The sequence below is a fragment of the Vulpes vulpes genome, chromosome 11, assembly GCF_048418805.1.
Source record: "Vulpes vulpes isolate BD-2025 chromosome 11, VulVul3, whole genome shotgun sequence".
In the NCBI taxonomy this organism is placed as follows: Eukaryota; Metazoa; Chordata; class Mammalia; order Carnivora; family Canidae; genus Vulpes; species Vulpes vulpes.
Genome location: NC_132790.1, coordinates 96,045,348 through 96,072,883, shown reverse-complemented (window position 1 = coordinate 96,072,883; position 27,536 = coordinate 96,045,348). Strand labels below are relative to the sequence as shown.

Sequence of the window (27,536 nt, the reverse complement as noted above, 5' to 3'; positions counted from 1 at the left end):
TGGAAGTCCCAGGCAGTCCTATGACCCTTTGTCACTCAGGAAATCCCAAGGATTTCTTAAGAGCTCTGTGCCAGTAACCAGGAACAATGACCAAATATATATTTCCCATTATACCACACTGGTCTTTAAGGTCTTTCGGATGAGGACTGGGACCCACACCAGTGACTGAGTGACCAACCAAATGCCACATGGAATGAGGGACTGGTTGGGACCAATGTCTGCATCTTCTCACTGTAGGACTTTGACTTCTAGCTCCATGATGCGACTCTCAAAATACGTAAAGCGGTGAAAAAAAAAATGTTTAAAGGAGAGTTTTTAACATACAGGAGGCAAGAAAACATTGGTTAAAGATTAGGAATTTTCACATAAGTCCTATTCTTTACGATTCTATGACTTAAGTCAGATGAGCCACAGCAAACGAAGCTCAGAGAGACTGACTTTTCCAAGGTTATGAAGTCATGGGGGAGGCCCTGGGGTTTGACACCCTCCTCATCACATCACCAAAGAACAAAAAGAGAAGATATCAGCCATCTTCTGGTTTCCATGGATTGGCAGAGTTCTTTTCGGTAAGGAATGTAATCAGGAAATTTCCATCTCCACAGAAAGGAGAACTAAAGAAAATGAATGATAATCAAAGCATAAAGGATTTAACTTAATCCTAAGGAAGAGCTTTCCAGGGGTAAGGTTAATTAAACACTAATGAGATTCTGTTTTAAAAAAAAAAAATTCAAAAGTTTCTAAATTTTACTTCCGGATTTCTGTTTATGAAGCATCATAAGAAAACAGCAAGAAGAAAGGTTGGGGATGATTTTGCAAGCTAGTCAAAATGCTTGCAAGCCCAACGTTTTTAAATTTGACTCTAAGGCAGATTGAGTAAATGATTGTAAAGATCAGTCATAGCTTTCTGGGAAACGATAGCAAATGTTAATAACGTTAAATTTTTACACAGTAATTTCCAAGTCTGGAATAGATACTAGCTTTTCTCATGAAATCACTGGTCTTACTTCAAAGTCATCCACAAGGAAAGCAAATGGATTCAGACACAGGTTTTTGCACTCATGTAGTGTACTTCCTTCACAGGTGAACGATTTCGGACCCTCTACCGTCACCCACTGCCCCGAAAACATGGCTGCAAAATCCTCCCCCTCCCCCACTATCCCTGCTTGTTCTTGTTCTTTCCTTTTGCTGCTGTGGGCCTACTGCTGCCCTAGACTCCACATGCAAAACCAATTCTTTGCCACAGCAGGGACGGTCTTGGAACAGGAGCTTTAGGTGACTTCACATGCCATGGGGTAGAAGCAAGGGTAGAAAAATGCAGAAATGGACAATCCCAGATTTCACATATTTCTGCACCCCTCCCTTCTTGCCCTGTCGTTCCAACCTGGCCCAGGATCTTCAATCCCATCTTTTCAGTCTACCCCATTTCTTACACCCAGGCCTCCTGCTCTAAGTCTTGATAAAACACTCAAGAGATGGGTGGTTTTCTCTGGATGTGGCTGAATGACATTCTTGACTCTTGGTGTCTTCCAGAGACCAGCCCTTTCCAGCAGTGGAGCCCTTATCAACATCCCATGGAAAAGTGAGCGAATGGTGAGGAAGTAAAGGCAGTAACTTCTTTATTGCAAAGAGCAGAACCATGAATTCCACCCTGAGAATGAAAGGAATTAGAGGGGCTGGGCAAGGGATGCTCACAAACAGTGATGAAAGTCGGACTATGCATCAAAAGTCTTTAAAATGACCATATACCATTTAATTCAGGCATTCCACTTCTGGGGTCAAACAATGGGAAGGTAAATACGGCCTAAATAAGTGAGTGACATACCATTTGGATAGATTAGGAGGCTTCATATGGTGAAGATATGAAAGCATCCCCACTTCACAGATGAATAAACTGAGGCATGGAGAGATTAAATAACTTGTCTGAAGCCATACAAGTAGCAAGAGGTGAAGCCATGATTCAAAACTAAGCAGTCTGGGCCCAGAGACCACGTCCTTACCCACTCTGCTCTCCTGCCTGCCTCCTGCGTACCTACTCACAGCCTGCGGAGCCTGGGTTCTCACAGTGTTTCCCTCTCTTGGTGTCTGTTTCCACCACTAGAGAGAGCAGGAACTTCATCTTATTCACCTTGACATTTCCAAGTGCCTGGCACATAGGAAATACTCAAAACATGTTTATGAAACCCAACAGGAAAGTTTATTTGTGAGTTGTCTATTCGCTGGGATTTATGCTTCTACCTTTACAGAATCTTCTGTAAAATAGGACAGAGACACAAACAAAAATATGCAGATTTAAGAATGACTCTTAAGAAAAAGGCTTTCTTAGCGACTCTCCTTTCTTGGGCTGGGATTGTTAAACAATTGAAATGGCAGACGCGGAATTTATTTTTTCTCATGACTTTCTAAATAGGGAAACCCAAGACAAGACATTTCTCATCATTATATTGTTCAAGAACAAGAATCACATAATTTCTCATTTTTTTTCTATACTGAGAGTGCCCAATAAATATTAAATACTAATGCCACTATTAGAAAGATAAAATTATGAAGAGTGGGACAGTAAGGGTTTTAAAAAAAGGATTTATGGTTTGAGAAGAAAAAAAAAAGAAAGGAATCATTTATGCCTCTTACGTTGACACTAAAAATGTGAAATCTGATGGAAGTTGATGGGACTTGTGAATACGAATTGGTTCTACGACCACCAAAAGTTCATCTCAGAAACTGGTGGTAGAGAAGTTCAAAGCAAAACCGTGGACGCCTAAATCCACCTGTGGTCTACTTAGTGACTTGCTGTGTCTCAAGGTCTCTGCCATGTTGCATATAACCAATCTCCTTAGCCCCGGCCATGCGAGTCATGATAGATCCAAAAAGCCTCTTTGCCTCTTCCCCTCTTAGGATTTTACCAAACTCGTCATCAGAAATGTTCAAAGAGAAAATGACCTCCTGAGGCTCAAATCTGATACTCCACCAAATCAGAAGAGACAAGAAAACTTCTATGGGTCGCCGGTATTTGTTTTTGATAAACACTTTTATATTACTCAGGGTCCTCCCGAAAGAGAGGGAGAGAGAGAGAGACCTTGACTGTAAGGAATTGGCTCACGTGACTGTGAAGGTTGACTAGTCTGGAACGTTCAGGGCACTTCTCTGGCTGGAGACTCAGGGAAGAGTTGATGCTTCACTCTTGAGTCTGAAGCCTATTGACAGGCAGATTCCTTCTTCCTCGGGAGATCTTCGTCTTTCTTAAGGCCTTCACCTGATTGGTTGAGATCCAACCACATTTTGGAGTATATCTATCTTACTCAAAACCTACCATTTAAATGTTAATCACATCTAAAAAAAAAATAACAAAAACAAAACAAAAAGAAAAACACCTCCACAGCAACATCTAGATGGGCATTTGACCCAAAACTGGGCTCTCTATGTAGCCTAACAAGATGACATAAAATTACCCATCACAACAGGAATATTCTTTATTATGCCAGTTATCGCAGCTACATTTCATTCAGCCAATAGGGCATGACATCATTTTAGACCTCTCCCTGAAACAAATCAAACCAGTCCTTCTTCAAAGTGTCCGCAAGATTTCTGTGTACTAAACTCGATGCCAAACATCTGTTGGCCAATTTCTTCCATGGCCTACATATAATCCAACAGTAGTCGATGCAGGTTTTAGATATCAACAGGATGGCTCTTAACCCCCTTTGCCTCTGTACCACAAACACTTCCTCAGAAGCATGATGGCATCAACTACTCTCACATTCCACCAGGATGGTATCCTTGGTCAATTAAATTATCCCAATTGTTTTGATGCTGAGAAGTAATTGCAATCCTTTTGTTTATAAATCTGGGTCTTGGATTAAACATTCATGGCGTCTATACAGGGAACAGCAATACACAAAGTATTCCACCTCCAATGAAAGTTTAATTGACATCCGAGAGCAGGGCCTTTCAGAGAGCCCAGAGCAGCTAGTGTGTTGGTGTGATCTCCTCGCTGGTCAAAAGTAGGGGCCGCACTCCAGCTGGCCCAGTCCAGAGAGCCAGCACCTGGCTTCCCCACTGCCCGACCTTCTTCTCCCAACCTAACAACTCCCTTCTTCAGTTCGCCACATCACCCAGAGGACTATGCAAGTCTCGGACAAGGAACAATGCTCCCAGGAGCTGGATTTGGAGGAGATAACGAGGAAAATTTCATTTCTGGACAAATGGCGGCAAATCTTTAGTTATCATCGGTAAGAATGTCCTTGTGTTCTCATTTCTCTAGAACCAGAGGGATTTCAGGTGTTCAGGCAATCAGCTTTTATGCTCGCTACGTGAGAAGTCTCCATTATAGGTTTACATTTAAGATGCTCCAGGTATGACCATGTGTGGAGAGAGACTTTGCTAGCAAGGTTGGGTTGGAGGAGGTTTGAGGGTTGAATAGAGGGAGTCATTTACTTGATGTTCCCTCTTTCATTTACAGGTTGGGAGCCAATAACACAACTCTTCAGGTAATTACTTTTCTCAAAACCAATGTGTTTTCCTCTGGTTGCTTCTTCAAACAATCACATTAACGGCACAATCGGCATTTATTCTATGCACATAATGTCACTCAGGCACCCGGCATTTAGCGTGCGAACACAGAAAACTAGAAAGCCCGTTGAAATCTTTTCTTTTGCTTTCCTTTTATTTTTTTCTCCATAAAAATCTCTTGCCACTTTTAAGTACTTTTCGTCATTAAGAACACCATATGGTTATTATTTTAGAAAAAAGTAATATTAGAATCTAGAGTTCTTACACGTGCAAAGCAACACTAGATTCTGACATCCAAATGCTTCAGCGTTCCTGAAGAAAAGTAATTTTGAAAGTAGCTATCATCTTTATTCAGCTTCTGAAAAACTGTTTTCCTTCATCATTTTCAAAAATGGGAAAGATGACTGAATTCAGGGGTTACAAGGCATTTTAAAATCTGTTATACGATATAAGACGAACGATGTTTTTTTAAATCTCTGTAACCCGAGGTTACGAAGTAGTGAACTTGGTATTTCAGATATTAATTCAATCTCTGAACAAACACAGCACAAAACATGAGGGCGATTTTCTTGGCACTAATATATGATATGATCAAACAGCTGAATTATTAATATTTTAACTGTTAACGCTAAGGCATCTTCCTCCAAGTAACCTGTCATCAAAAGCCTTATTTGTGCTAAAACTTTCGTAACCACAGTCTAAATTAGAATCAGAGAGATAATGGTTCCATTTTAGTCCTGGAAGTATTCAGTGGAAATAGCTACCATTTGGGAGAACAGAATATTCAAAAGATAAAACAATCTTTGAAAGGAAAAAAATAAATAAATGTCAAATTACGCTTCATACAAGGTGAGGGAAACCCATCGCCACAAATGTAAAGATTTTCCATTTGATTTACGGAATGCAGTAGTCTGCAACTTGGAGGCTGTGTTTCTGAGATAAGAAAACATCTTGGCCTCTAGGAATCCAGAAAACTAAGGAGACAGTTTCCTTCATGTTTCGGCTACCAACGGGGCAGATTTGTTTCAGGGCATCGGTATAGAAGTCAAAGAAATTGGAGGGAGACTTGACACTAACATATTTAAATGCCATAAGAATCGGTCAAAAAGAGTAAAAATAAGTTTCTTTCTTAAAGATAGGGGGTGGTTTTCTTAAAGACGAAAAGTATTATAACTCACTTATTAGGGAGCAGGAATCGGAGAAAATTAAAAGAAGGTAACCCGACTTCATTTATGGGCCAGTTAACCACACAGTGAGAAATCCCTCGTAGACACTGGAAGGTTCATTTACTGTTTATAAAATGTTGTCTTCTCAAAACAAGAGACAGCGACATTTACATTCTTCTCTAAACATAATTTCAAGTCAAGGTCTTGATAGCATTAATTATGTTTCCATAGTTACATTTAACCTCTCCCAGTCATGTAAAACTTAGGAGAAACCCTTTGACACAGACACTGGGATTTTTCTGACTCTTTTATTGCTATTTATCACAATTTTCAGAGGTCTCTAAAAGGGAGACAGTATTTTCTGAACACTGATATTTCCGAGAGAAAGAGAGCAAAAGGGGGGGGGGGAACAAGTCATCACCAGCTCTGTTTGCTTTGGGTTTTTTTGTTTGGTTGGTTTTTTTTTTCTTTTTTTTTTCTTTTTCTTTCTTTTTTTTTTTTTTTGGCGGTGGCATTTTACACAGAATCATGAAGGCAACCATATATCTGGGAATGAAACTGAAGATGGACTGGGAATGCCTCAGCCCACAGGACAAGGACATTTGCCATCAAGCAGCCTTTGTTCTATCCCCAAACCCTCTATCATCTCTTCAAAATCAGGCGGCTTCCCTATCTCCCTGGCAATGGCCATGGTAAGTATAGCTTGTCAATTAAATATGAAAGGAAATGTAATCTTCCCCAAACAACAAGGCTGGGGAATCTTATCTGCTGTCATGTGAGAGTATTACGGAAGATAAGACCACAGACGGTTGTTATTGGTAAAAGGAGAATATAATTAAAATGACTTATTTATGGTATTTTTCAAGGACGTTGGTGGTGTTAACAATCTTTTCCTCCCAAACTCGGAGAGTCTCTCCATTCACTTCCTTGGTCTGTTGATTAACTTTGAGGGAGTGAGGGAGTTAAGTTCAAATAATCACTACATAAGGTAAGATAGGGCAGGTGACAAGTGCCACAAACAAGCATCCAGAAAGCCAGGTCCCAGCCCTGTCCCAGCACAGGCAGGAGGGAGGGAGGGCGGTGGGACACCTGGGCCAGGCCTGGTCCTGGGGCAAGGGGCTCATCTCAGGAAATGTTTTCTGGGGCTGCCAATGAACATGCAGAGTTGAAAAGAAGCTGACATTGAGGATTCAAGTGGATTTGGAATCTCCTGGTCCCAGGGACAATTCGCTCAATTCCAAACTTGCTGGGGGGAGTTGGGCAAAGGGCTGAGGCCGAGACCCAGCTAGGGGGCAAACCAGCAGCATCTCATGGGGTCAAACAGGCCAGGGCTGGAGCCAAATGCCTTGGCAATGGTCCGAAGGCCCAGCTGTCAAGGGCAAAGAGGCATGGTGGGGCACTGGGGCACTAAGCCATGGGTCCAGCCAGGGGGGGAAGGGAAAGGACCAGCTAGGGTGAGAGATCCCTTCCGTCAAATTGCCTACAAGATAGTTCTCTCAATCAGAGTGGGACTCGGGGCTTCTTAGGGCAATTTCTTCCTCAGGACTTTCCTCCTGTCTCTTCAGCCTCCATACTGTATTCTGGAGCCTCAGGCAGAGACTTTTCCTGGGGGGCCCTAAGAACAAGAATTGGAGGAAGCACTTCCTTCCTGAGGACATGCTGCCCTACGCCTGGGCAAGCTTGCAGAAACCACCCAGGACCAGCCTGGTCACCTGGCCGAAGGCCACTAACACTTGCCCTGTAGTCAGGCCTGCCGCAGGCCGTGCGCTGCACACAGGGTCAGGCAGGAGTGGGGACTGGAGCCCCTTCTGGGGAAACCACACGGTCTCCATCTGCTTGTTGGGTTGGCCCCGACTGCAGCATTTGCAACCCCGAATACAGGCTTCCCTTAAGGTCCTCAGAGGGGACATCCTCACTTGTAGGGACCAAGCCCCACATTCCTTTTTACCCTGCGCATCTTCGCGGGCCTTACAGAGCAGCAGTTTCCTGTCATCCTTGCAGTACAGATGTACCACGAGGCCCGCCGTTCTTTCTTATTATCACAAATCTTTGCCTCGATCCACCTTAGCTCCCTTGCTCAAATGCCAGATGTCACAGGAAGACAGGTCAGCAGGCTCCCAGGAGACGCCGCATTTGCTCACTGGCCTCACAGCCCCTGGCTGGTACCTTGACCCGTGTCTTGCGTGTGCAGTTAATGGCTAGCCTCTCAGGGAACGAAGACAGGCCATGCACGGGTGACCCCGTGAGAGTCTCCAGCCTCAGTGATTGGTCTGTCTACACTGTGCCGTAGAACCGGAAGCGAGGGCAACTGTGTGCATTTTCCAAGATAATGTTTTTAATGAGCAATCTCTAATAGGAATGTATTCCTGGCTCTGTGATGCATTTCTATGAAGACCCTCATTGTAGGATTTACACATATCAGGAAATTAGACTACCTTTTCTATGAGAAAAAAAAAAAAAAGAGAAAAGCATGAGTCTCTATCGGTATTTGCCTGTCCGGGCTCCCAGAAATTCCAGAAGCCTTCGTATGATGTAACGGTGGAGGGAAAGAGTGGGGTAGGAAGGAGACAGAGGTTGGAGGGAGTCTCCTCTCAGTGTACCTTTTTGTACTCTCTGGATTTTGAACCATGTGAACATGCGATGTATTTTTAAAAACACATGTAGAAACTTTAAAAACAGGAGAAAGACAGTCGCAGATGTTTCCAAAGCCTTCCAGTCTCTCCGTATATTGTTGGAAGCCAGAGAGCCTGGGTCTGAATTCCCCCACTTATCCACCAACACAAACGTGATGTGACTGCAGACCTCCCCCGTGACTTTTCCAAGGTAATTCTCTCCCTTTGGAAAAGCCTGGGGGACAAAAGAATCAGACGGCTAGAGCCTGATCCGGAGTCGATGGAGTGGTAAGGAAGTCCCAGAAGTGGAGATAATTGATTTTTTTTCCTTAAAAAAAAATGAATTTGGACTTATTCCCATTGTGTGGGCCAGATGATAGTGTGTCCTTTAAATAGCAGTAGCATTAATTAAACACACCCTGGGATTTCGAGCTGCTGAGCCTTGGATCCTGAGTACGCGTGTTCCAGGGAGCTGGTTTGGAAGCTTGACCAAGTCTAATGGACGGGTGGGCGGTGCAGCCGCCTGGCAAATTATCAGAGCTATTGAATCCTAATATTCACTTGAGGATGCCTTTTGTTGTCATTGGGCCCTTCTCTCTTCCCTCCTCTGTTTGGGGTAGGGATGTGTGGGATTTCCTGACTTGGGACCACACACTCTTTGCTGGAAATCTGCTGAGAAAGGAGGTGTGGGGGTAGGGGGGGGAGTGCGCATGCCAGCCCTCCTGTTTCTCCCCTTTTGTGACCCGTTTCCAAGACTACAGCCCTCTTCCTTTCCCCAACGGAACATCTTAGGGTGCATGAGGTGTGAGGAATGATGGCCAAGGCGGCTGGCCTGGGAGAGACTAGAGAAGGTGAGCGGCCTCCTCTGTGCTCTTGCATCTGCACCTCTCCGCCCCTCACCCCAAAACTGCCTGCCTTCCCTCCAGGGCACTCTCCCGTCCTCCCCGCAACCAGGCCCTTCTCCAGAACCCAGCCCTGAACACATTCCTGTAGCCTCTTTCATCAGCAGCCAATAAGCAGGCCCCTGGTGTTTGCAACACCACCCAGCAGGAGCATATTATATTCTGGTGGAGACCCAGGTGAGTGGAGCTTCCCTGGAGCCTAAGAGGCAACGGGTGAGGCTTTTTGGAAGTGGGAAGCACAGCCTGGTGCCCCCGCAGAAGGTCTGGCCAGGAGATGGACCTCAGTGGATGTTTGCTTGGTTCATTCACTGTTCTGGACAATCTCCCAGGGAAGCAGCCCAGTGTGGGGCAGTAGGTATCATCCCGGTGCCCCTCTTGTACTCTCCACCCTTCTCCACCCGGCCCTCTGCCAAAACTGACCTGGAGGGACTCCATCAACAGGACTCCCTCCTCTCCTGGAGCCCTCCTGAGTTTGACCCATGGGAGCTCTGGAGGGAGCCTGGAGGGAGCTCTGGAGGGAGCCTGGAGGGAACCTGGAGGGAACCTGGAGGGAGCTCTGGAGGGAGCTCTGGAGGGAGCCTGGAGGGAGCTCTGGAGGGAGCCTGGAGGGAGCTCTGGAGGGAGCCTGGAGGGAGCCTGGAGGGAGCTCTGGAGGGAGCCTGGAGGGAACCTGGAGGGAGCTCTGGAGGGAGCTCTGGAGGGAGCCTGGAGGGAGCCTGGAGGGAGCTCTGGAGGGAGCCTGGAGGGAGCTCTGGAGGGAGCCTGGAGGGAGTCTGGAGGGGGCCTGGAGGGAGCCTGGAGGGGGCCTGGAGGGGGCCTGGAGGGAGCCTGGAGGGGGCCTGGAGGGGGCCTGGAGGGAGCCTGGAGGGAGCTCTAGAGGGAGACTGGAGGGAGCTCTGGAGGGAGCCTGGAGGGAACCTGGAAGGAACCTGGAGGGAGCTTGGAGGGAGGATTTGGAAAGGAGTCAGGGTCTGTGCAGCTAGGGGAAAGCCAGTCCTCTCTCCCCAGAGTGGTTCCCCCTCCACTCCCCCTTCAGGTCTAGGGGAGATGCTCTTGCTGGCTGTGGGAGCCCCATTAGCCTCTGGGTTCCCCCCCCCCCTCTATGCAGCCCACGTCTTTGTAAGTAGTCCCTGTCTTCAACTTTCCTCAGGTTGATCATCCTGACCTAGGGCGCCATCTGGTCCCTGTGGTCCCTCTACTGGTACAAGCTGAAGGGCTTGCATTTGGGGCCTGGAGCTGCCATTTACAAGGGAGCTGACCTTGGGCCTACACGCAGCTGCTCCGCACCCCAGATGTTTTTGTTGTACACTGAAAGGGCCAAATTCAATTTTTAGAAAATTCGGCCGATGCTTACTGGGAGCCTGTCACATACCAGCCAGGGCCCTGGATGCTGAGGAATCCATGGTGAACGTGACCAGGCCAAGCGTCTACCACTCCACCTGACGGGCGAGGAGAGTAATGTTTCCTTGGACCCACTAATTCTAAACTCTGATCCCGTGATGAGCTGGTAATTCCTAAGGCAAGAAAAGGTTTAGAGAAGAAGCTTCAAAAAGTCATGCTACTTAATGTGTGAACGTGGGCATGTGAGCGTGTGTGAGTGTGAGTGCATGAGTGTGCGTGAGCGTGTCAGACAACGATCCTCACCACTGTCATCATCCTGGCAATCAGGAAAGAGAGGCATTCATTACAAATTCTAGAAAACCAATCAGGGGAGAAGAGAAAAACTCAGAACCGTGCTTGAGGGTGCCAAGTAAGAACGATCGTCCTGGTCATTCATTAGGTCACCATTTGCGTCCCGTTAGCCGGCAGCACGATGACCCACACCTCTCCTGAGTCTAGCAGGCCGGGCTTGGTCCAAGCAATATTCCTTATGAAGGTCAATGTCAACGTAGGTAAGATGAGTCACCTTTACTAAGTCACGCTGGCTGGGAGGGCTGGCCCCAGAGGGCCACCCCAGTCGGGCTGGCTGGTGACACTCCCTAAGTTGGAAGTGGTACCTGGCAACAGAAGGAAGACTTTGTTTAGACTTCCAGAGGTTTGTTTTTTTTAAGTGAATTTGAATTCTAAGCCTTCTTAGTCTCAGGCTCTCACATTTACATACTTCCCCTCCCCTCCGCCTGTCAGGATAAGCAATAAAATCTTAGGAGGGGCAAACTGTCCAAGGGCACGCGGTCAGCGTGGAGTGGAACCCGTCGTCTTCTCAACCCTGGAGTGGGGGGTGCTCGGTCTGTCTTCTGGGCTGTGTCGCCTTGATGGCAGGGAAACACTCGATTTCATCGTCAGCCCTCTTCCTGGGGATGTCCTGTGGTTGGTGGCCCGTTGGCCATGGGACACACCTGGTCTGTGTCTCCCAAGAGCAGTCTCTACGCCCTTCTCTTCTCTCTCCTTGACTTGCTGTTACCCTGAGACACCAAATTCTTTCTTTCTTTCTTTCTTTCTTTCTTTCTTTCTTTCTTTCTTTCTTTCTTTCTTTTTTTTCTTTCTAAGATTTTATTTTTATTTTATTCATGGGAGAGATTGAGACAGAAACAGAGAGGCAGAGGCAGAGGGGAAGCAAGCTCCTCGAGGAGCAGGGAGCTCAATTCAGGGCTCCATCCTAAGGACCCTGAGATCATGACCTGAGCAGAAGGCAGATGCTTAACCGACTGAGCCACCCAGGTGCCCCCAGGCAAATTATTTTTCTTCAAGTGCACTTCTGGGCCCTTGCTCATGCTGAAATGCACCTGCCTCTATTTCTTTGTAGAGGCAATCTTTTCTTTTGACAGTGGGAGCAGAGATGGCCAGGAAATAAACTCCAGCCACAGAAGCAGACCCTGGTCCCACAAGGGGAAGAGCATTCCAGATGCAGGCTTCTCCTGCATCTCTTTCTTAGAAACCATTTAGCTCTGGACCAATTGGGCTGCATGTTCCTTTTTGTCCACATCCTCCAGTTGGCTTTGAATGCCTGAATGTGATATTAAGGTTTCCAGGATCAGCCCCCCGGAACTCTCCAGTCTCAACTTCCACAGACTTCCTGTACCACGGTTCTGGAACACACACAGACATGCATACGCATGCACATACCACAGAGTCTCCTAGTTGCACTGAACCACTCCCTATCCCAGGATGCTCTGAGTACTCTGTGTGTGTGTGTGTGTGTGTGTGTGTATGTGTTTGCAGATCTTCTCTGCCTCCTCTCCCCTCTGTTATAGGCAATAGGCCAATGTGTGGTCTGTCCCAAAGTGTGAGACATGTGCCTCTGCTGGAGCATGAGTGCTTTTAGGGATACGTCATTAAGTGCCATATTACATAGACTGGGGCACCTTGTGGGAAAGTTAGCTCCTTCCTCACCCAGGCAGACCCCGGAGAAAGGCTCTGTAAGGGATGACACCTCATTCACACTTCCTGCTTCCTTAATTACTTAAAAAGAATGCCAGCTTAGGTGGAGCTTTCACAGGCAACGGTTCCTAGCATAAGTCAATCGAACATTGTTTTATTTCCATTATTTTTTTTTAAGACGTGACGAGTGATTTTGATTCCTACTTAAAGATGTGATATGAAGTGTCCTTACTAAACAGATGTTTTTGAAGTTATCGAAGAGTAGCTCCAGCTAGTGAAAAAATATTAATTAAATAAAGACCGGCACGCAAAAACGATAGCGATCATAGGATGGCGCGTACTTAAAGCTAGGGAAGCAGAGCAACGGATGCAAATCCCAGCTGTCCCTACCAGCTGGGTAACTTACTCGAATACTTCTCTGTGAAAAGGGGATAAGAAGAGTACCTACCTCAAAGAATTAAATCAACATAATGAATATAAAGCACTTAGGCCAATGCCTGGTGCATAGAAAATGCTCAATAAACGCTAGATGCCATTTGCCAGCCTGGTTCAAATGCCGCCCCTTCCCTGAAGCCTTCTGGAGTGCTTCAGTCAGAAGTTCTCCTTCCTCTGTTCTCTCAAGCTACCTTGTGCTCACGGAACTTCACACTTTCTATCTTATACATAGTTGTGGGGTATCAGACTTTTTATTTCTCTATATCCCAAATAGGGCCAAGCACATGCTAAACAATTTATATGTCCCTGATCATGAATGGATTCTCTCTCTCTCTCTCTTTTTTTTTTTTCATGTGTTTGGTTTGTAAAGGATTATTTTTTTTTTTCTGGGAAGCTCTAAAAGACCCTCTCTAATCTCAACACGCTATAGAGTAGCCAGGAAAACCTTAAAGATTCTGGGGCAAGAGAACGGAGAATGCTTTGTTTAGTGTCATTGGAACCAATGTTGTACTCAAGCTAGAAATGCAGAGTCCTGTTTCTTTTTCCTAGAGCAAGAGAGAAAGACTCAAAGGTGGGAGAGGTAGGGGCTGCAGAGTCATGGATATAGATAGGGACAAGAGGCAGAGGACCAGCGCAGCAGCCCGCGGTGGGCAGCAAGGCGTAAGGGAGACATGGCTGGCAATGGAAGGTGAGACAGACACAAGGGACAAAAATTGGTTGGGGACCACAGGGTGCAAAGTCGACACACTGAGCCTTCAGGATAAAATAGTCAAAGGGCACCTGGTTGGCTCAGTCAATTAAGCATCCGACTTCAGCCTAGGTCATGATCCCAAGGTCCTGGGACTAAGCCCCATGTTGGGCTCCTTACTCAGCAGGGAGTCTGCGTCTCCCTCTCCCTCTGACCCCCGCCCCTTGTGCTTTCTCAAATAAATAAACAAAATCTTTAAAAAAAAAAATAGTCTAAGGGAACCTGGTGTAATTCTTTTGCACACGACTCTACACTTAAGATAGGGGAATAAGGTAACATGTAAACCAGAATGAAGGAAGGGGACGGGCCTCCCTCCATAACTTCACCACCATACTTAAGGCTGTTTATGAGGAATGTGTCCAAGAAGAATTATCTTTGTTTGAATCATTTATTTCCCCTCTTCTCAGAAGTTACGGCAGAGCCTCTTTGGCAATACCATCCATGTCTTCAGCCATGACTGGAAAAAGGCCTATTTCAGGTTCCACGATCCTTTTTCTGACCTGGCTTTCGCTTTGGAAGTAGGAAAGGTAATAATAGGCAAAATTTTTTAGATATTCTAATCCCATACTCCCTATCCATGTTTCCCTCCATCCTCACCCATCAGGAATGCATGTTTTCATTACAATCATTTCTAGAAGCGTATTTAATATACTTTAAAATTTAACCTTAAATGACAAGAGACTGTTTGCAACTATAAACTTACTGCCAGGGTTGTAGCAAAGTCTCAACTTCACCCCCATCCCCCCCCATACACCCCGCCCTCCCCAATTCTAGTTTTCCTGCTCTTCTCTCCAAGTTCGAAGTATCCCTGAGGATTTAGAAGGCAGCAGGAGACCCAGGAGCTTCTTTCTGTCTTGCTTGAAACCTCAGGAATTCATGTCATCAGTTACCAGTCGCACAGAATTTCAAGGACTAGCCAACAAGTTCCTTGCATCCTACAAATCTACAAGTTTGATATGAAGCAGGAGCATGGTGGAGGAAGGGTGGAGGGGGACACGCATCCCCAGGTGCCAGTCTACAGGGCTCCACGAAGGAGCTGGTCATTGCAGATTCTGGCCCAGCCATGGCATCTGACCATGGCCCCATGTCTATATAACACAGTGTCCCTTTGCCACGCTCAGGGATGCTGTACCCCAGGAAGCAGAGGGCTGCTGAGAATAGACAGCATCCATCTCCAAGGGTTCTCCTTTGTCATGTTGGCCCCGAAGGAATTCCATTAGAGCCCCGCTCCCAGCCTTCACATGCCTCACTGTATTCACCTTCCCCATTTCAGGGAGGTGCCCGGAGTATTCAGATGGCTGTACAAGGATCTATCATCAAATACTTGTTGTTTACAAGGAAGGGAAAAGACTGCAACTTTCAAAGGTAAGAGGCCTAGAACTACTTGAAAGAGTTACGCATTTCAGGAGAACCTTTATGTGCCAAATAGTCAATATGGAAGATCCCCTGGGCGGGGGGGGGGGGGGGGGGGGGGGGGGGGGGGCTCTGGAAGGGGACTTGCCTCAAGAGACCAAAGTGGCTCTGGTTCTCCCGGAGGGACTGGATTTTGTGACTGGGGAGGACTCTTCTGAAGCCACTCTCAATGGCTGCAGGAATAATGTTGACAGTTTTTATGCTCCACTGCAAACCATCCTGTCAGGTAAAATGATGCACCTGGTCTCAGGTGGGCTTACTTGACAATATTTGATGGGAAGCCCCAGACTAACAATTTCAAGGAAGAACAAAAGGGCTGCTTTTTAGAAACCCTGGTAAATGAAGGATTAATTCTCCTATTTAACCAGGCTGACCAAGTATAGTGTTTGGTAGTTGCCAATTTAAGAAAATCAGTTCATATGACTTGACGTAGAAGTCAATAAACCCCTATCGTGTGCAAAGCTCTATGCTCAACATTAGAAGAAATAAAAATAAGTAAAATGTATGTATCTGCCTTCAGCAGGGTGAGTTATCCCTCAAAGCAGGAGCTAAATGTATAATTTATTCTAAGATCATGAATTGCCAGTTTCCTGAGAAGCGGAGCCAGAGATGGGAGTTCTTTATACAAGTGATTTATGAAGGGAATGCCTTGTTGGAGAGAGAAAAAAAAAATCTTTTATCCTTCTAGCTTCTTTGGCTGGTCTAATAATTAACCTGACAGAGGACAGATTAATAGGAGAAAAACGAACATAAGTTTCATGACATGTATACATCCTGTATACATGGGAGAGACCCAGGAAAATAGAGTAACTCCCCAGAATAGCCAAAGGCATCACCTGAAATACCATCTTTGGCTAAAGACCAAGGAAGATGCTGAGGGAGGGGAGTCCGTCATGGGAGATTACCAGGAAAAGCAGAGCAAACGAGGGGTAAGGTTGTTGTGCAGATTTACATCCGTGCGTTCTTGACCAATAGAAGTTTCTGGAGATTTAGAGCCACCCCCCTCTTCCAGTGAGAGAGATACCCTTACAAATGGCGATTTCCCTTATAATGTCTTTTGCAAAAGGGTAACTTCTACTGAGCTTTCAGACCTTCTCTGAAGTCTGTAGTTAAAAAAGGAAAAATAAAGCAGCTTAAAATAATCAATATGCCAAAGAGGTTGGGGTGGCAAGACTCGCTCCCCTTCAGCCCGCAGGAGGAACCTGCAAGAGCGAGGGATGCAGGGTAGGGAAGGAGAAGCTGGGGATGCGGTGTCCAGTGATGCCCAGCCTTGGTCTGATCCCATGGGAGCTCCGCAGCCTCAGCTGCCCCATTTTCAAAGAAGTAAGTGGGGCCTTTGGGCTTCCCACCCAGTTGGCCTTTGGCTTTCAGCCATCCCTCAAAAGGCAGGCATAGCTCCTAATCACTCCCAGGCCAGGTGGTCCCAGATCTTCAGAGAGAGTTGAAAAGTAGGAGTCACAGGTAGCCATCCCCCAGAGCAGCTGGGAGACGTGTCCACCAAGTAAGTAAAAGGGGCCTCGGGGAATCCAGATGAAGTACGCACACATTTGCTCCACACATAAAGCATCTCGCACAGCACCTGGTATGCAAATTTAATTTAAATATTAAATATGTGGTGATGAGGAACCGCTATCCGAGACCTGCTCCATGAAGACTTCCTGAACCTTCTGAGTCAAAAGCTGTCTCCCTCTTCTGGGCTGTCTTAGCCCTTTGGTTTATTCTCATCCGCCTCCTCAGACTAGGTTTTGGAGTATGGAACTCCCTGCTGCCCAGTTCTGTACCACCGCAGGGCTAGAAGGATGATATACATAAATCATTACTGAGTTCCTTAATGAACCCCAATCATGTGTTTCTCCAACAGTTGTCAGTGTTAAATATTTAGAAAACCGGCACAGTAGAGGTCTACAATGTAAAGACTGGCCCCCATGTCTTGGGAAATCCTATCAGACTGGGATTGCTCCATAGACTCTAATGGTTAAGAGCAGGGAGTCAGGAGCCAGCCTGCCTGATTTCAGATCACTGCTCTACCATTTCCCGGGTGAATGACCCCCCCGGGGCAGGGTGGGGGGGACAATTACTCAACATCTCTTTCTTTCTTCGCCTCTAAAATGTGAGTAACAGGGACGCCTGGGTGGCTCAGTGGTTGAGTATCTGCCTTCTGCTCAGGTCAGGATCCTGGGATCCTGGGATCCTGGGATCGAGTCCCTCATTGGGCTCCTTGCAGGGAGCCTGCTTCTCCCTCTGCTTCTCTCTCTGCCTGTGTGTGTGTGTGTGTGTGTGTGTGTCTCATGAATAAATAAAATCTTTCAAATAAAATAAGATGCAAAGTAGCTGTAGTATCTACTTCACGAGGTTCTTGGGAGGATGCAATGAGGTGACGTGTATGAAGCACTTAGAGCAACGCTGGGGACAGTGATGCCAGGCAAGTGTGAGCTACAAGTCAGTAAGGACAACACGAGGTGGGCCTCCAGTGAGGCATAGGACAGACATGAGCAGGCGGGACAGACAATGAAAGGTACACCTTGGCATGAGCAAAGCTGTGGAGGGGCAACGTAGGATGTATGTTCAGGTCACTGGTCCATGGAGGCCAGTGGGCTTGCACAATAACACAGGGAGATAATGCTGGGAGGATTGTTTGGGGTCACACTTGCAAAGGGCCTGTCATTGGGTTAAAAAGGTTGGCTCAGTCTCTGCTGGAGTTCGGGAGAGAGGACAGTTGGTGGGGTCACAAGAGGTGGGATGACTCACAGGGTGGCACTGGCTAAGATCACCCACAGAAATAATATGCTGCTGTGAGGATGCCAGTTCCCGTGACGTTCTCACGGCGTAGTTGATGAAGGAACCAAAGAGACCCACCGGGTGTTCAGAAAGGGACCTAAAGGTAGAGGCACCTCGCGTTCAGCTAGGTGACTGTTGATGCCAGTGTTTCCCCACCCAACCTTCTGCATTGTAGTTTATGTGCCATAAGCAAGCAGGAGCAAGAGCAAGCCCTGGCTGCGGCGCTGGCCAGCATCGTGTGGGCTGCAGGAGCAGCTGAGAAGGCCACCGTCTGCCTTGTCACTGAGGACACCTACGTCACCTCCACCCCTGACTATCCTGGAGATGATTTCACTGAGCGAGTGAGTGCACCCCTGTCCGTCCTGCCACATAAAAGGCCAACGAAGCCAAAGAGCGTACTAGGCTCACCATGGAAATGAAGGTGGAGCCCCATCGATGCTCCTGGAAGTGTCGATGTGACCAAAGGCATCTTCCAAGGAGGTAACGACCAGGGTTGTAAGTGATCCAGGCGGCCTAAGGGGAGAGGAGACTCCTGCTGTGAATTTTTCCTTCCAGAATTCATCATGATCCGGATTATCCCATACCTGAGATCATTACAGGCTGCATTTCCACATCCACTGTCTTAAACATTGCCGAGTCCTACCTATCAGGAGGAAAACATGTTTATGGTTTTGCTGCTCAAGATATCATATTGGCTTAAAACTAAGGAATGTAGAAGTGAGGCCAGGTCATTCACTTCCACTATGTATGTTTTGCACGGCCTTGTGTAAGACGAAACGTCAGGCTTTAGCAATGTGATTTTGCAATGAAACAAAAAGCTTCCTTGAGGAAATAGCCGTAAGTTGACATCTCATAGATGTAGCTTTCATCTTCCTTTTCATTTTTATCTTCTGTTCCTGATTTATAGCTCCAGCTGTTTGAACTTGTAGAGAAAGAAGCCACTGAGAAATTCATCTATGATCATTTACAATGCGTAAGTGTTTAAGTGTTGAGATAATTCCTTTATGTTGAACTGATCTTACAGGAATCTTCTTTCTTTTACAAAGTGTATTTCTAATGATGCTTATTAAGAAAACCAGGTCATTTTGAAAGCTCAGGAAAGGCCAAATGAGAGAAAGAGAAGCCCGCCTCTCCCTCCCCACAACCTAAAAAGAGGCCAGCTCACACACAGGCCACTCACAATTGCCTCTTTGTCCCTGGCTAATCAAACCCAGAGAATAATGCTATAGAGGGCATATGCCAAGATTTCTTTTGTGGGAAGAGAATACGTCAAAGCAGCCTTGTCTCATCTGATGGATAAAACACAAAAATGCCTTACAACGAAAGCCCTGGTCTAAATTGCCAAAATGACTCCAAGGAAATGACTTCTGTTCTGAAAAAGGTGGCCTCGTTTCACCTTGTTTTACCAGCACCTTCCATGCAATGTCCTCCTGGCAGTGGAACTTCCCCACCTCCCAGGTGGGGACAGTGTTGGTGGAAAATCTAAGGTGCCTTTTAAAGATTCCTTTGCAGTGGAAAGGGATGAGTACTGATTTTCTAAAGAATCAGAACCCTAAGAGGTAAAAGAGGATGATTAGTAGGGTAACCACGAAGCCACACAACTGTGGATTATACAGAAGGGGGAGATGTGTTCTACGAAACTCACTGCTCCGTTCCTTCCAAAGTCTACAGAGGCAGAAAACTTGTGGCCATACATTGGCCACGCGATCTTGATTAAACCAGTTACCCCAGGCCAACCTCCCCCACCGTCTCATAGGTCTGTATGGCAGGTAGAAGAAAGACCCCCCGGCCAATGCCACCCCACACACAAAGGTGTCCATACCTTACCCCCTGGAACCTATGAATTTTATTCTTCCGTAGAAAAGGGGAATTAAGGTTGCTAATCAGCTGACTTGATTTTTTTTTTCATTTTTAAAACTTGTATTATTTAAGTATAGGTGACACACAACGTTATACTGGCCTCAGGTGCACAACGTAGTGATTTGGCAATTCTGTGCATTGCACAATGCTTCAACATAAGGAGAGTACCCTGCATCACCCAGGCGAGCCCAATTAATCACAAAGGCCCTTAGATGTGGAAGAGGAAGTCAGAGGGTATAACATGAGGAAAGTGGCACCTGCCACTGCTGGCTTTGAAGATGGAAGCAGGCGGACAGGACCACTAGAAGCTGTAAAAGGCAGGAAAACAGATTCCCTCCTAGAGCCTCCGGCTGACATTTCGATTTTGGCCCAGTTAGACCCACTTTGGGCTCCTGACCTCCAGAATTGTAAGATAATACATTTGTATCGTACTTCGTTTTATCAAGTTTTTCGTTGTAATTCCGGCAGAGTTAACATGCAGTGCTATGTTAGCTCCAAAATTTGTATTATTCAAGCTATGAAATTTATGGTTATTTGTTACAGCCTCATTATAAAACTGATAAAAGCTGTATGATAGACTTTAAAGACCTGACATGAAATATTAAGTGAGAAGTTTGCTTAGGGACTCTCTGTTGTGGGCAGGAGATGTCTAATGGGGTGACACAGAGAGAACCACGTGAGGCACAAGGCAAAAATAGGCAAATCGTTTCCTCTTAGTCCTCTATCTCCTCAACGCAGACCTGGGGTAGTCTGATGCAATAGGAAGGACTCGCACGTCTGTGGGCGATTCCTCAGTGTAGCCAGAGTCGAGAATCACAACTATCCTCATTGAAGACTAAGAGTAAAACCAGAATAAGTAAAACAGGCCCAAAGCAGAGGCAGACCATGTGGTGTGGGTGAGCGTGGCACAAGAGCTACCCTGGTCAAACAGACCCCTGCCAACTGTCACCAAAGCCACTCTGGGGAAGCGTGGGCAGCAGTTCCTCAGTGAGGGTGGCACTTGATGCTCCTCTCAAGGGCACCCCGACCAGGGACTTCACTCTAGAATGAGCCCCCATCCCAGACCTTTACCAAAGCCCATTCACTCTCAAGATGCACAGTGCTGTGTCCCATACCTGTGTCCCATCTCGAGATAGAAATCAAGCCAGAGGTCTGCGGGCTACATGTGAATGGTAGGACCTATTGTAATGGGTTGGATTTCATCCTCCAAGAAGATATGTTCAAGTCCTAACCTCCAGTGCCTGTGATCTTATGGGGAAAGGAGGTCTTTGCAAATGGAATCAAGTTAAGAAGAAGGCATGCTGGATTGGGGTCGGCTCTAATCCAGTGACTGGTATTGTCATAAGAGGAAGAAGGATATTTGGATGCAGACACGGGGAGAGCACCATGTGGTAATGCGGGCAGAGGCTGGAGTGGTGCATCCTATAAGCCGAGGCACCCCAGGGATTGTCAGCAGCCACCAGAAGCTAGAAGACACAAGGAAGGATCCTTCCCTACGGCCTTCAGCAAGAGCAGAGCCTTGCCCTGACAGCTTGGTTTCAGATGGCTGGCCTCCAGAATAAATTCCTATTGTTTTTAAGCCATTCAAATTTCTGGTGATTGGTGACAGCAATCCTAGGAAACTAATACACCCATCATACATGATCTGCAGCAGTAGCCCACACAGCGTTGTATTTTTAAAAATTTGACTCAGCAACTGTCAAAAACAATCAGGAGATGCCACACAAAACTCTGGATTTTGTAGCTCCCCCCCCCCAAATCAGGAAATCTGGCTGCCCTAGGCCTATCTCCCGGCATGTCCTCAAATTAGCTGACATGGGGCGGTGACTCCCATTGGGCAAGCTCAGAGAGGCTGGATGATGCCACCCACCTGGCAAAAGGACTTTGCAGATGTGATTAAGTTAAAGATCTTGAAATAGGGAGTTGATCCAAATTTTCCTGGTGGTCCCAGTTAATAAGAGGAGTCTTATAAAAGAAAGTGGATGCCGGGGTGGGGGGGAAGAAAGAGGTGTGGCGAGGGAAGCAGAGGGAGAAGAGGGGTCTCGGTGTAGGGTCACACTTTAGGATCATGAGCCAAGGATAAGGACGGCTTCTAGAAGCTGGAAAAGGAAGTGAACAGCATTGCCCATCAAGCCTCCAGAAGAAACACGGGCTTGCCAGCAGCTTGAATCAAACTCATGAAGCGACACCCCTGTTGGACTTCATGTCCCAAACTATATGAATTTGTGTTGTTTCTACACCGCCAACTTTGTGGGGTTTGTTATGGTCGTAACAGGAAACGAACACACCAGTGCCCCCAGTCTGCCTCAGGCCCCACCTCTGCTTATTTCTCCGACACCCTGCAGCACACCCATTCGGGTTCCTGTCTGGCTCCTGTGGTGCTGGAATGTTTTCTCCTGCCTGAGGGTCCTGCCCCTGCCAGGGCACAGAGCGTGAAGGGCACAAATTAATCCAGGAAAGGGAAAGCACCTGCATTTTAGTAGAGGCCCTCCTGTGCCTCTGGTGGAGCGGCTTTCACCCTGGGAACCTTGAAAGCCAGCCAAGGAGCTACTTTTCAGCAGCCGGAGCACTGACAGGAAGCTAAGGCCTACTACCTGAACGTTGGTTGGGCAATTTGGATCTGATCCTGGAGCCCACAGGGAACCTTTGGAAACTTGTAAGCAGAAATAGAACCTGGCCAAGAAAAGACACAGGGGAGACATGCCTGAAAGAGGGACGGATACTAATTTTGCTGTCGTTCCAGCGCGTTCCAAGAACTAAGGTTGGTACTGTGCCTGATTTCATTGGACTTTTGCAACAAACCTGCCATGTATCTGCAGTTGCAGATCAGGAGATTGAAACTCAGGCAAGTCAGTAAATGGGAATAAGAGTAGAGCTGGTTTTGAACCTAGACCTGTCTAGCGCCAAGGCTATTTCTGTAGAGGATCTCTGCTCCCCCTGGGGGCAACGAGGAGGGAAGGGTACCCCGACCGAGGAGAGGCTGGGAGAGGGGCCAGCCGAGAACACACAGCAGGCCTGGGCTAGGATGGAGGCCAGAAAAATGGAGAGGAAAGATCTACTACATGGTAGCCCTGATTCACGTGATACAAGTGGAAGGAAGAAAAACAGGTCAAAAAGCAAGAGAATGACGTGCCTTGGACAGATCTGAAACAGGGAAGAATGCATTTGAGAGTGAAGATGACCCAGGGCAGCATCCTATTAGCAGCTCAGGAAAAAAAAAAAATCTTCTTGGGCTATAAATCCTTGAATTCATGCCTAGAGATAAACATAGCTGCATTGCTTTAAGGCAAACAGGTTTTTTTATTTTTATTTTTATTTTTCTGTCCTCCCAAACAGTTCAAAGGGGAAGGAAGCCATGGTGTCATCTTGTTTCTTTACAGCCTGATCTTCTCCAGAACATTTGAAAGGTAAATCCAACAAATATTTGCACAGGCATTTCCTATAGCTCTGAGATCACAAAGGTGATATACTCCGGGGTCGGAAAATACTTTCATGCCCTGTTGGAAACATGAGTACAGTGTGGCTTCTCCTGGATGCTCTTCGGTGGATTTACCCTTTTCTGTAGTCGGTTTGGCCATATTAATGGGTGAGTGGACGTCACCAGGAAGGTTTGGATTTGCTTTTCTAGGACACTGGTGGCTTCCTGCTTCTGGTGGTTATAACTGCGGACAGAGAACGCCTAAGCTTCTTCGCATAATTTTCATAATAGGAATATTTTATTATTTATATGCACAAAAAGATATATCCACAGATTATTTTTTTTTTTGCCTCTATGATATGCAAAGCCCTATTCTTGGCACCATGGAAAATATAAATGAAAGAAGAGGTGGCCTGACCTGCAGGGTCTGGTCTGGGAAAGACAGGAGGTGTACACAGGGGTACTGGGCAAGGTGCAGGTGGTACTTCATGTACCAAATGAGGTGTAAAGACAAGGGGTCTTAGGGGATTCCAGGGGAGGAAGGATCCGCAGCAGATAGACTAGTCAAAGAAGACTCCTTAGAAGATGTGGGCTCTGAAAAGAAGGTAACCTTTTAAGAGTTAGAGAGAGATGGAAAGGAAGATTTCCAGGCCCCAAAGTGTTCCCAACACCTGGCTTTTGCATAACATCGTCACATTTTTGTGGTCTCTATTATTATTTGCTTAACAGTTTTCTTTAAATCAATACATATTTGACTATTAACTTCCCCCCCAAACCTTCATATCCTTTAAATCATGTATTTGCTGTACTAAAGAAAAATGTATTAAGCTCATCACTATAACGCTTTTTTTTTTTTTTAAATCACGCTGCACTTTGGGCAATGCTGCCCTGAAGCATACCTGAGGCCACCAAGGCACTCATGATGCTTGACCCAAGTTTGCAGTTCCTATTCATAGAAGGGCGGTGGGGTAAGGATGCCTCCTGCGAATAGGTTCCTTCATCACAGGTCACACGCCTGTACTCAGCACTTCTCCCTGGGTGAGAGCAGGAGCCACATTCCACCTTGACCTCACATAGTCCAGGCGAGGACCCCAAGTCCTGATCCCTGGTGAAACAGCAGAGGCCGCCCCTTCTGCTGCCAGGAAATGGGCTTAACCCCCAAACTGGTATTTTCTGCCTTGAACAATCTGTTCAACTCTGCCTTGGGCCAGCACTCTCTGCAGTGCTCATGTGTCACTACCCTAAGCCAAGCATCCCTTGTTACCCAGAGCAAACAGTTTCTCCCCGTGCCCCCCACCCCCAGCACCCACTGGGATTCTAACACAAACACACACACACACACACACACACACACACACACACACACACGTGAGCCTGACACTTGAGCCTTCTCCCTCACCGCCTATCAGCAGCTTCCCCCAACTGCATCCCTAGCTCTTCCCATCACCTCCGCAGCCTCAGAGGCTTTTCCAGGGAGATACGCAGGTGTGAGGCACGCGGGAAGGACGGTGGCTAGGTGACCCACTGGACCGCTGCTTTGTGTTGGGAGGTGGAGAAAGAGAGGTTGCAGGTCCCTGGTGCAGTCATCATCTCTGACCAAAGGCTGATGGTGTCTCACATTCTGCAGGCTTCAGAAGGACCTAGATGCCTCCACCACTCATCTGTTACAGCCAAGTGCGGGGGGCTTCCTGTGCAGGCAGGTAGGTTGGGAGACTTTGCCTTTCTATTGTAGAATCTGAATAAGGCTTTTTCCCCCCCGATTAAGTATATTCTCTCCTGAAGTGAAGAATGATCGAGCTACCTCTGAAGGACTGAGAAGATGCTGCCCTGAGTTTGTTATCAGACTCTACCTTCCCACTTAACCTCTGAGGGCCCCATATCCCTGAGAGTCTTCTGTCCCCCCAAGATTTTATTTACTTGTTTGAGAGTGAGAATGAGAGAAAGAGAGCACGAGGAGGAAGTTGGGGCAGAGGGAGGGGGAAAAGCAGACTCTCCGCTGAGTGGGGAGCCCGAAGCAGGGCTCCATCCCAAGACCCCAAGACTATGACCTGAGCCGAAGGCAGTCGCAAAACCAACTGAGCCGCCCAGGTGCCCTCTCCCTGAGACTCCATAGACCTATTAGAAAATACCTTGACGAGACCCACCAGGAATCCCTAATAATGGAAAGGAAAGTACTAGAAAAACAGTTTAGCTGATTGCTTCTTAAATTGCAACTATGAGAAAGCAGAGTTTAAAAGGAATGTAAAGGGAGGAAGGGCAATAAGATCTGAGTGCGGCCATATGGGGTATGGCTCAAGAAACAAGTCAATAGACTCCTGTTTTAACCCTACCAGAGGTTGCTTACATGTTTTTCCCAAAGTGGGTATTAAGGGATCCAAAAGTGGATATTTTTGAAGCAAAACTGGTCATCCTTCAGTGATCATTAAAAGGAAAAAGAAATTAAGTCCTTTTGTCATTGCTACAGAGAATGTAAATATTTGTAAAATATGTCCTCTAGGCAATTTTGAACATGATTTTAACTGGAAGAGCAAGTCCAAATGTCTTTAATGGCTATCAGGAGGGCAAGTCTCAAGAAATATTACATGGAGTCCTGACCCGCAGTGACGTTGGGTATTTGCAGTGGGGTAAGGATGCCTCTGAGGATGACAGGCTGGCGCAGGTGAGTGTGCTTTGATTCTCAGCCACACAACCTAAGTGTAAACATTTTGCTTTTTTTTTTTTCAGTCTCTATATTCAGGCAATGAAAATCTGAGCTAACTTTGTCCTTTACTATATTCCCGCACGCTTCCCACCCACCACATACACATATACAAACAGAGACTTTCAGAGTCTAAATGTAAATATCCGAGTCTCCTGTACTTGTTTCATATTTATTTTATGCATTTTTGTGTACAGAGAGTACAGGTAGTATAAGTAAAATGCAAATAACTTTTTGAAAAACAATACTTGAAATATTCAGACGAAAAGAAAGCTCCCTTCATCCCCATCCAGGGACAGGCCTCCTTCTCAGAGATCAGTACTGGCAGCAGCCCATGGGTATGGTCCCAATTTATTTATGCAAATGAATCCATATTTCCTATCTATTGCTTAAAGCTTGAAGAAAAAAATCACTGGGGAAAAAAACTTTTATGAAACTCCCCCTTTATGGAACTCCTCCCCTAAAGATTTCCAGCTCAGGGGATTCACAGCCTCCGACAACCAGAAAGGAGAATGTGCTGTTGAAAAACATTGCGAGAGAACTAAGTCAGATGTGATTCTGCAGAAATAAACAGGAGAGAGGGTGAGGAGGCAAATACACCCAACCCCAAACCAGACATCAAAGACGCTTCTGTGATAGTTTCACGAAGATCATCACCCTAGAACCCAGGGAGGGCAAGGCGGGTCCTGTGAAAAGCAGCGCTTCCCTGGAGTGGCCATGAGATGAGCAGGGCTGTGATTCAACAGGATGAGGACACGGCCCCCCAGCCCTTCCCCCCTCACCAGCACCAAATGAGGGCCTGGCTCCTCGGGCCTGTCCTGTCCTTCACTCTCCTCGTTCAGCTCAGAATCCCTTTCATGGACATGAGACTTCACGCTTTAGAAGATCCTCTTCCATCCAGAGCTTCGCACCTTCCCTCCTGCCGTTGGCTCCGGCCACAATGTCTCATTCATGAAATCCGCATCTCGTGCCTCCTACAAATCCTGTATCGGATGGCACCAGAGGAGTAGAGTTTGACCATAGCAGAATTAAGTACGTGTTGCCTTACGAGCATGTTTAAAAGTTTGTTTGCTATTCCTTGGGTTTGAAATCCAGGTCCATCGTAGAAAAATGAGAAGTGACTGATAAGCTAAAAGCAAAAGAAATGAACCCATTCCCAGCACCCAGGGATCAATCCTTTCAGAAATGCTTCCTTGTCTTTTTCCTTCTTATATGAATATGTCCTATTCTACTCTTCAGAAACATGATTTTTATCATTTGACACAGATATCTGTAAAGTGTCAATGGATGTATGCCCTTCGTCATATGTAATGGATGCAAAGAATTCCACTGCGTGGATATGAAAGACGGTGTTTTGAATATATCCTGAACACAGAAGGGATTTGTTATTGTTATAAGATTCCTAACCATTCGGTCCTAGATCATCTGAGGACTCATCTTAGAATTTGATATATCGATAATAAACAGGAAAGCTAAGCCATAAGGAAGGGATCTATAGATTTCATTTTACGTATTTTTCTCTCTTTTTTTTTTTTTTCAACCACACATGGTCATTTGATGTCCATATGGGGTCAAGCACTCCGTACCTCTCCCAGCCCAGTAAGAGGCCAAGACTCAGTTTGGAAAAAAAAAAAAAAAAAAGGGAGGATACACCAGGGGCAAGTTTCAAAGAGTGGGGCACA

General features: G+C 46.4%; 1 protein-coding gene across 1 annotated transcript in view; it reads left to right on the top strand.

The window, feature by feature from the left end:
* Positions 1 to 458: 458 nt before the first annotated feature.
* MINDY4B (MINDY family member 4B) overlaps positions 459 to 27,536 on the top strand; it is a 38,928-nt gene continuing 11,850 nt past the window's right edge. The window contains exons 1-13 of the mRNA XM_072725354.1: positions 459 to 566; positions 1,531 to 1,590; positions 2,893 to 3,003; positions 4,114 to 4,226; positions 4,457 to 4,484; positions 6,197 to 6,364; positions 14,095 to 14,214; positions 14,961 to 15,052; positions 18,054 to 18,219; positions 18,786 to 18,851; positions 23,075 to 23,145; positions 24,784 to 24,856; positions 25,654 to 25,815. Coding sequence (XP_072581455.1) covers positions 459 to 566; positions 1,531 to 1,590; positions 2,893 to 3,003; positions 4,114 to 4,226; positions 4,457 to 4,484; positions 6,197 to 6,364; positions 14,095 to 14,214; positions 14,961 to 15,052; positions 18,054 to 18,219; positions 18,786 to 18,851; positions 23,075 to 23,145; positions 24,784 to 24,856; positions 25,654 to 25,815 — 1,338 coding nt within the window. The remainder of the gene's footprint in view (positions 567 to 1,530; positions 1,591 to 2,892; positions 3,004 to 4,113; positions 4,227 to 4,456; positions 4,485 to 6,196; positions 6,365 to 14,094; positions 14,215 to 14,960; positions 15,053 to 18,053; positions 18,220 to 18,785; positions 18,852 to 23,074; positions 23,146 to 24,783; positions 24,857 to 25,653; positions 25,816 to 27,536) is intronic.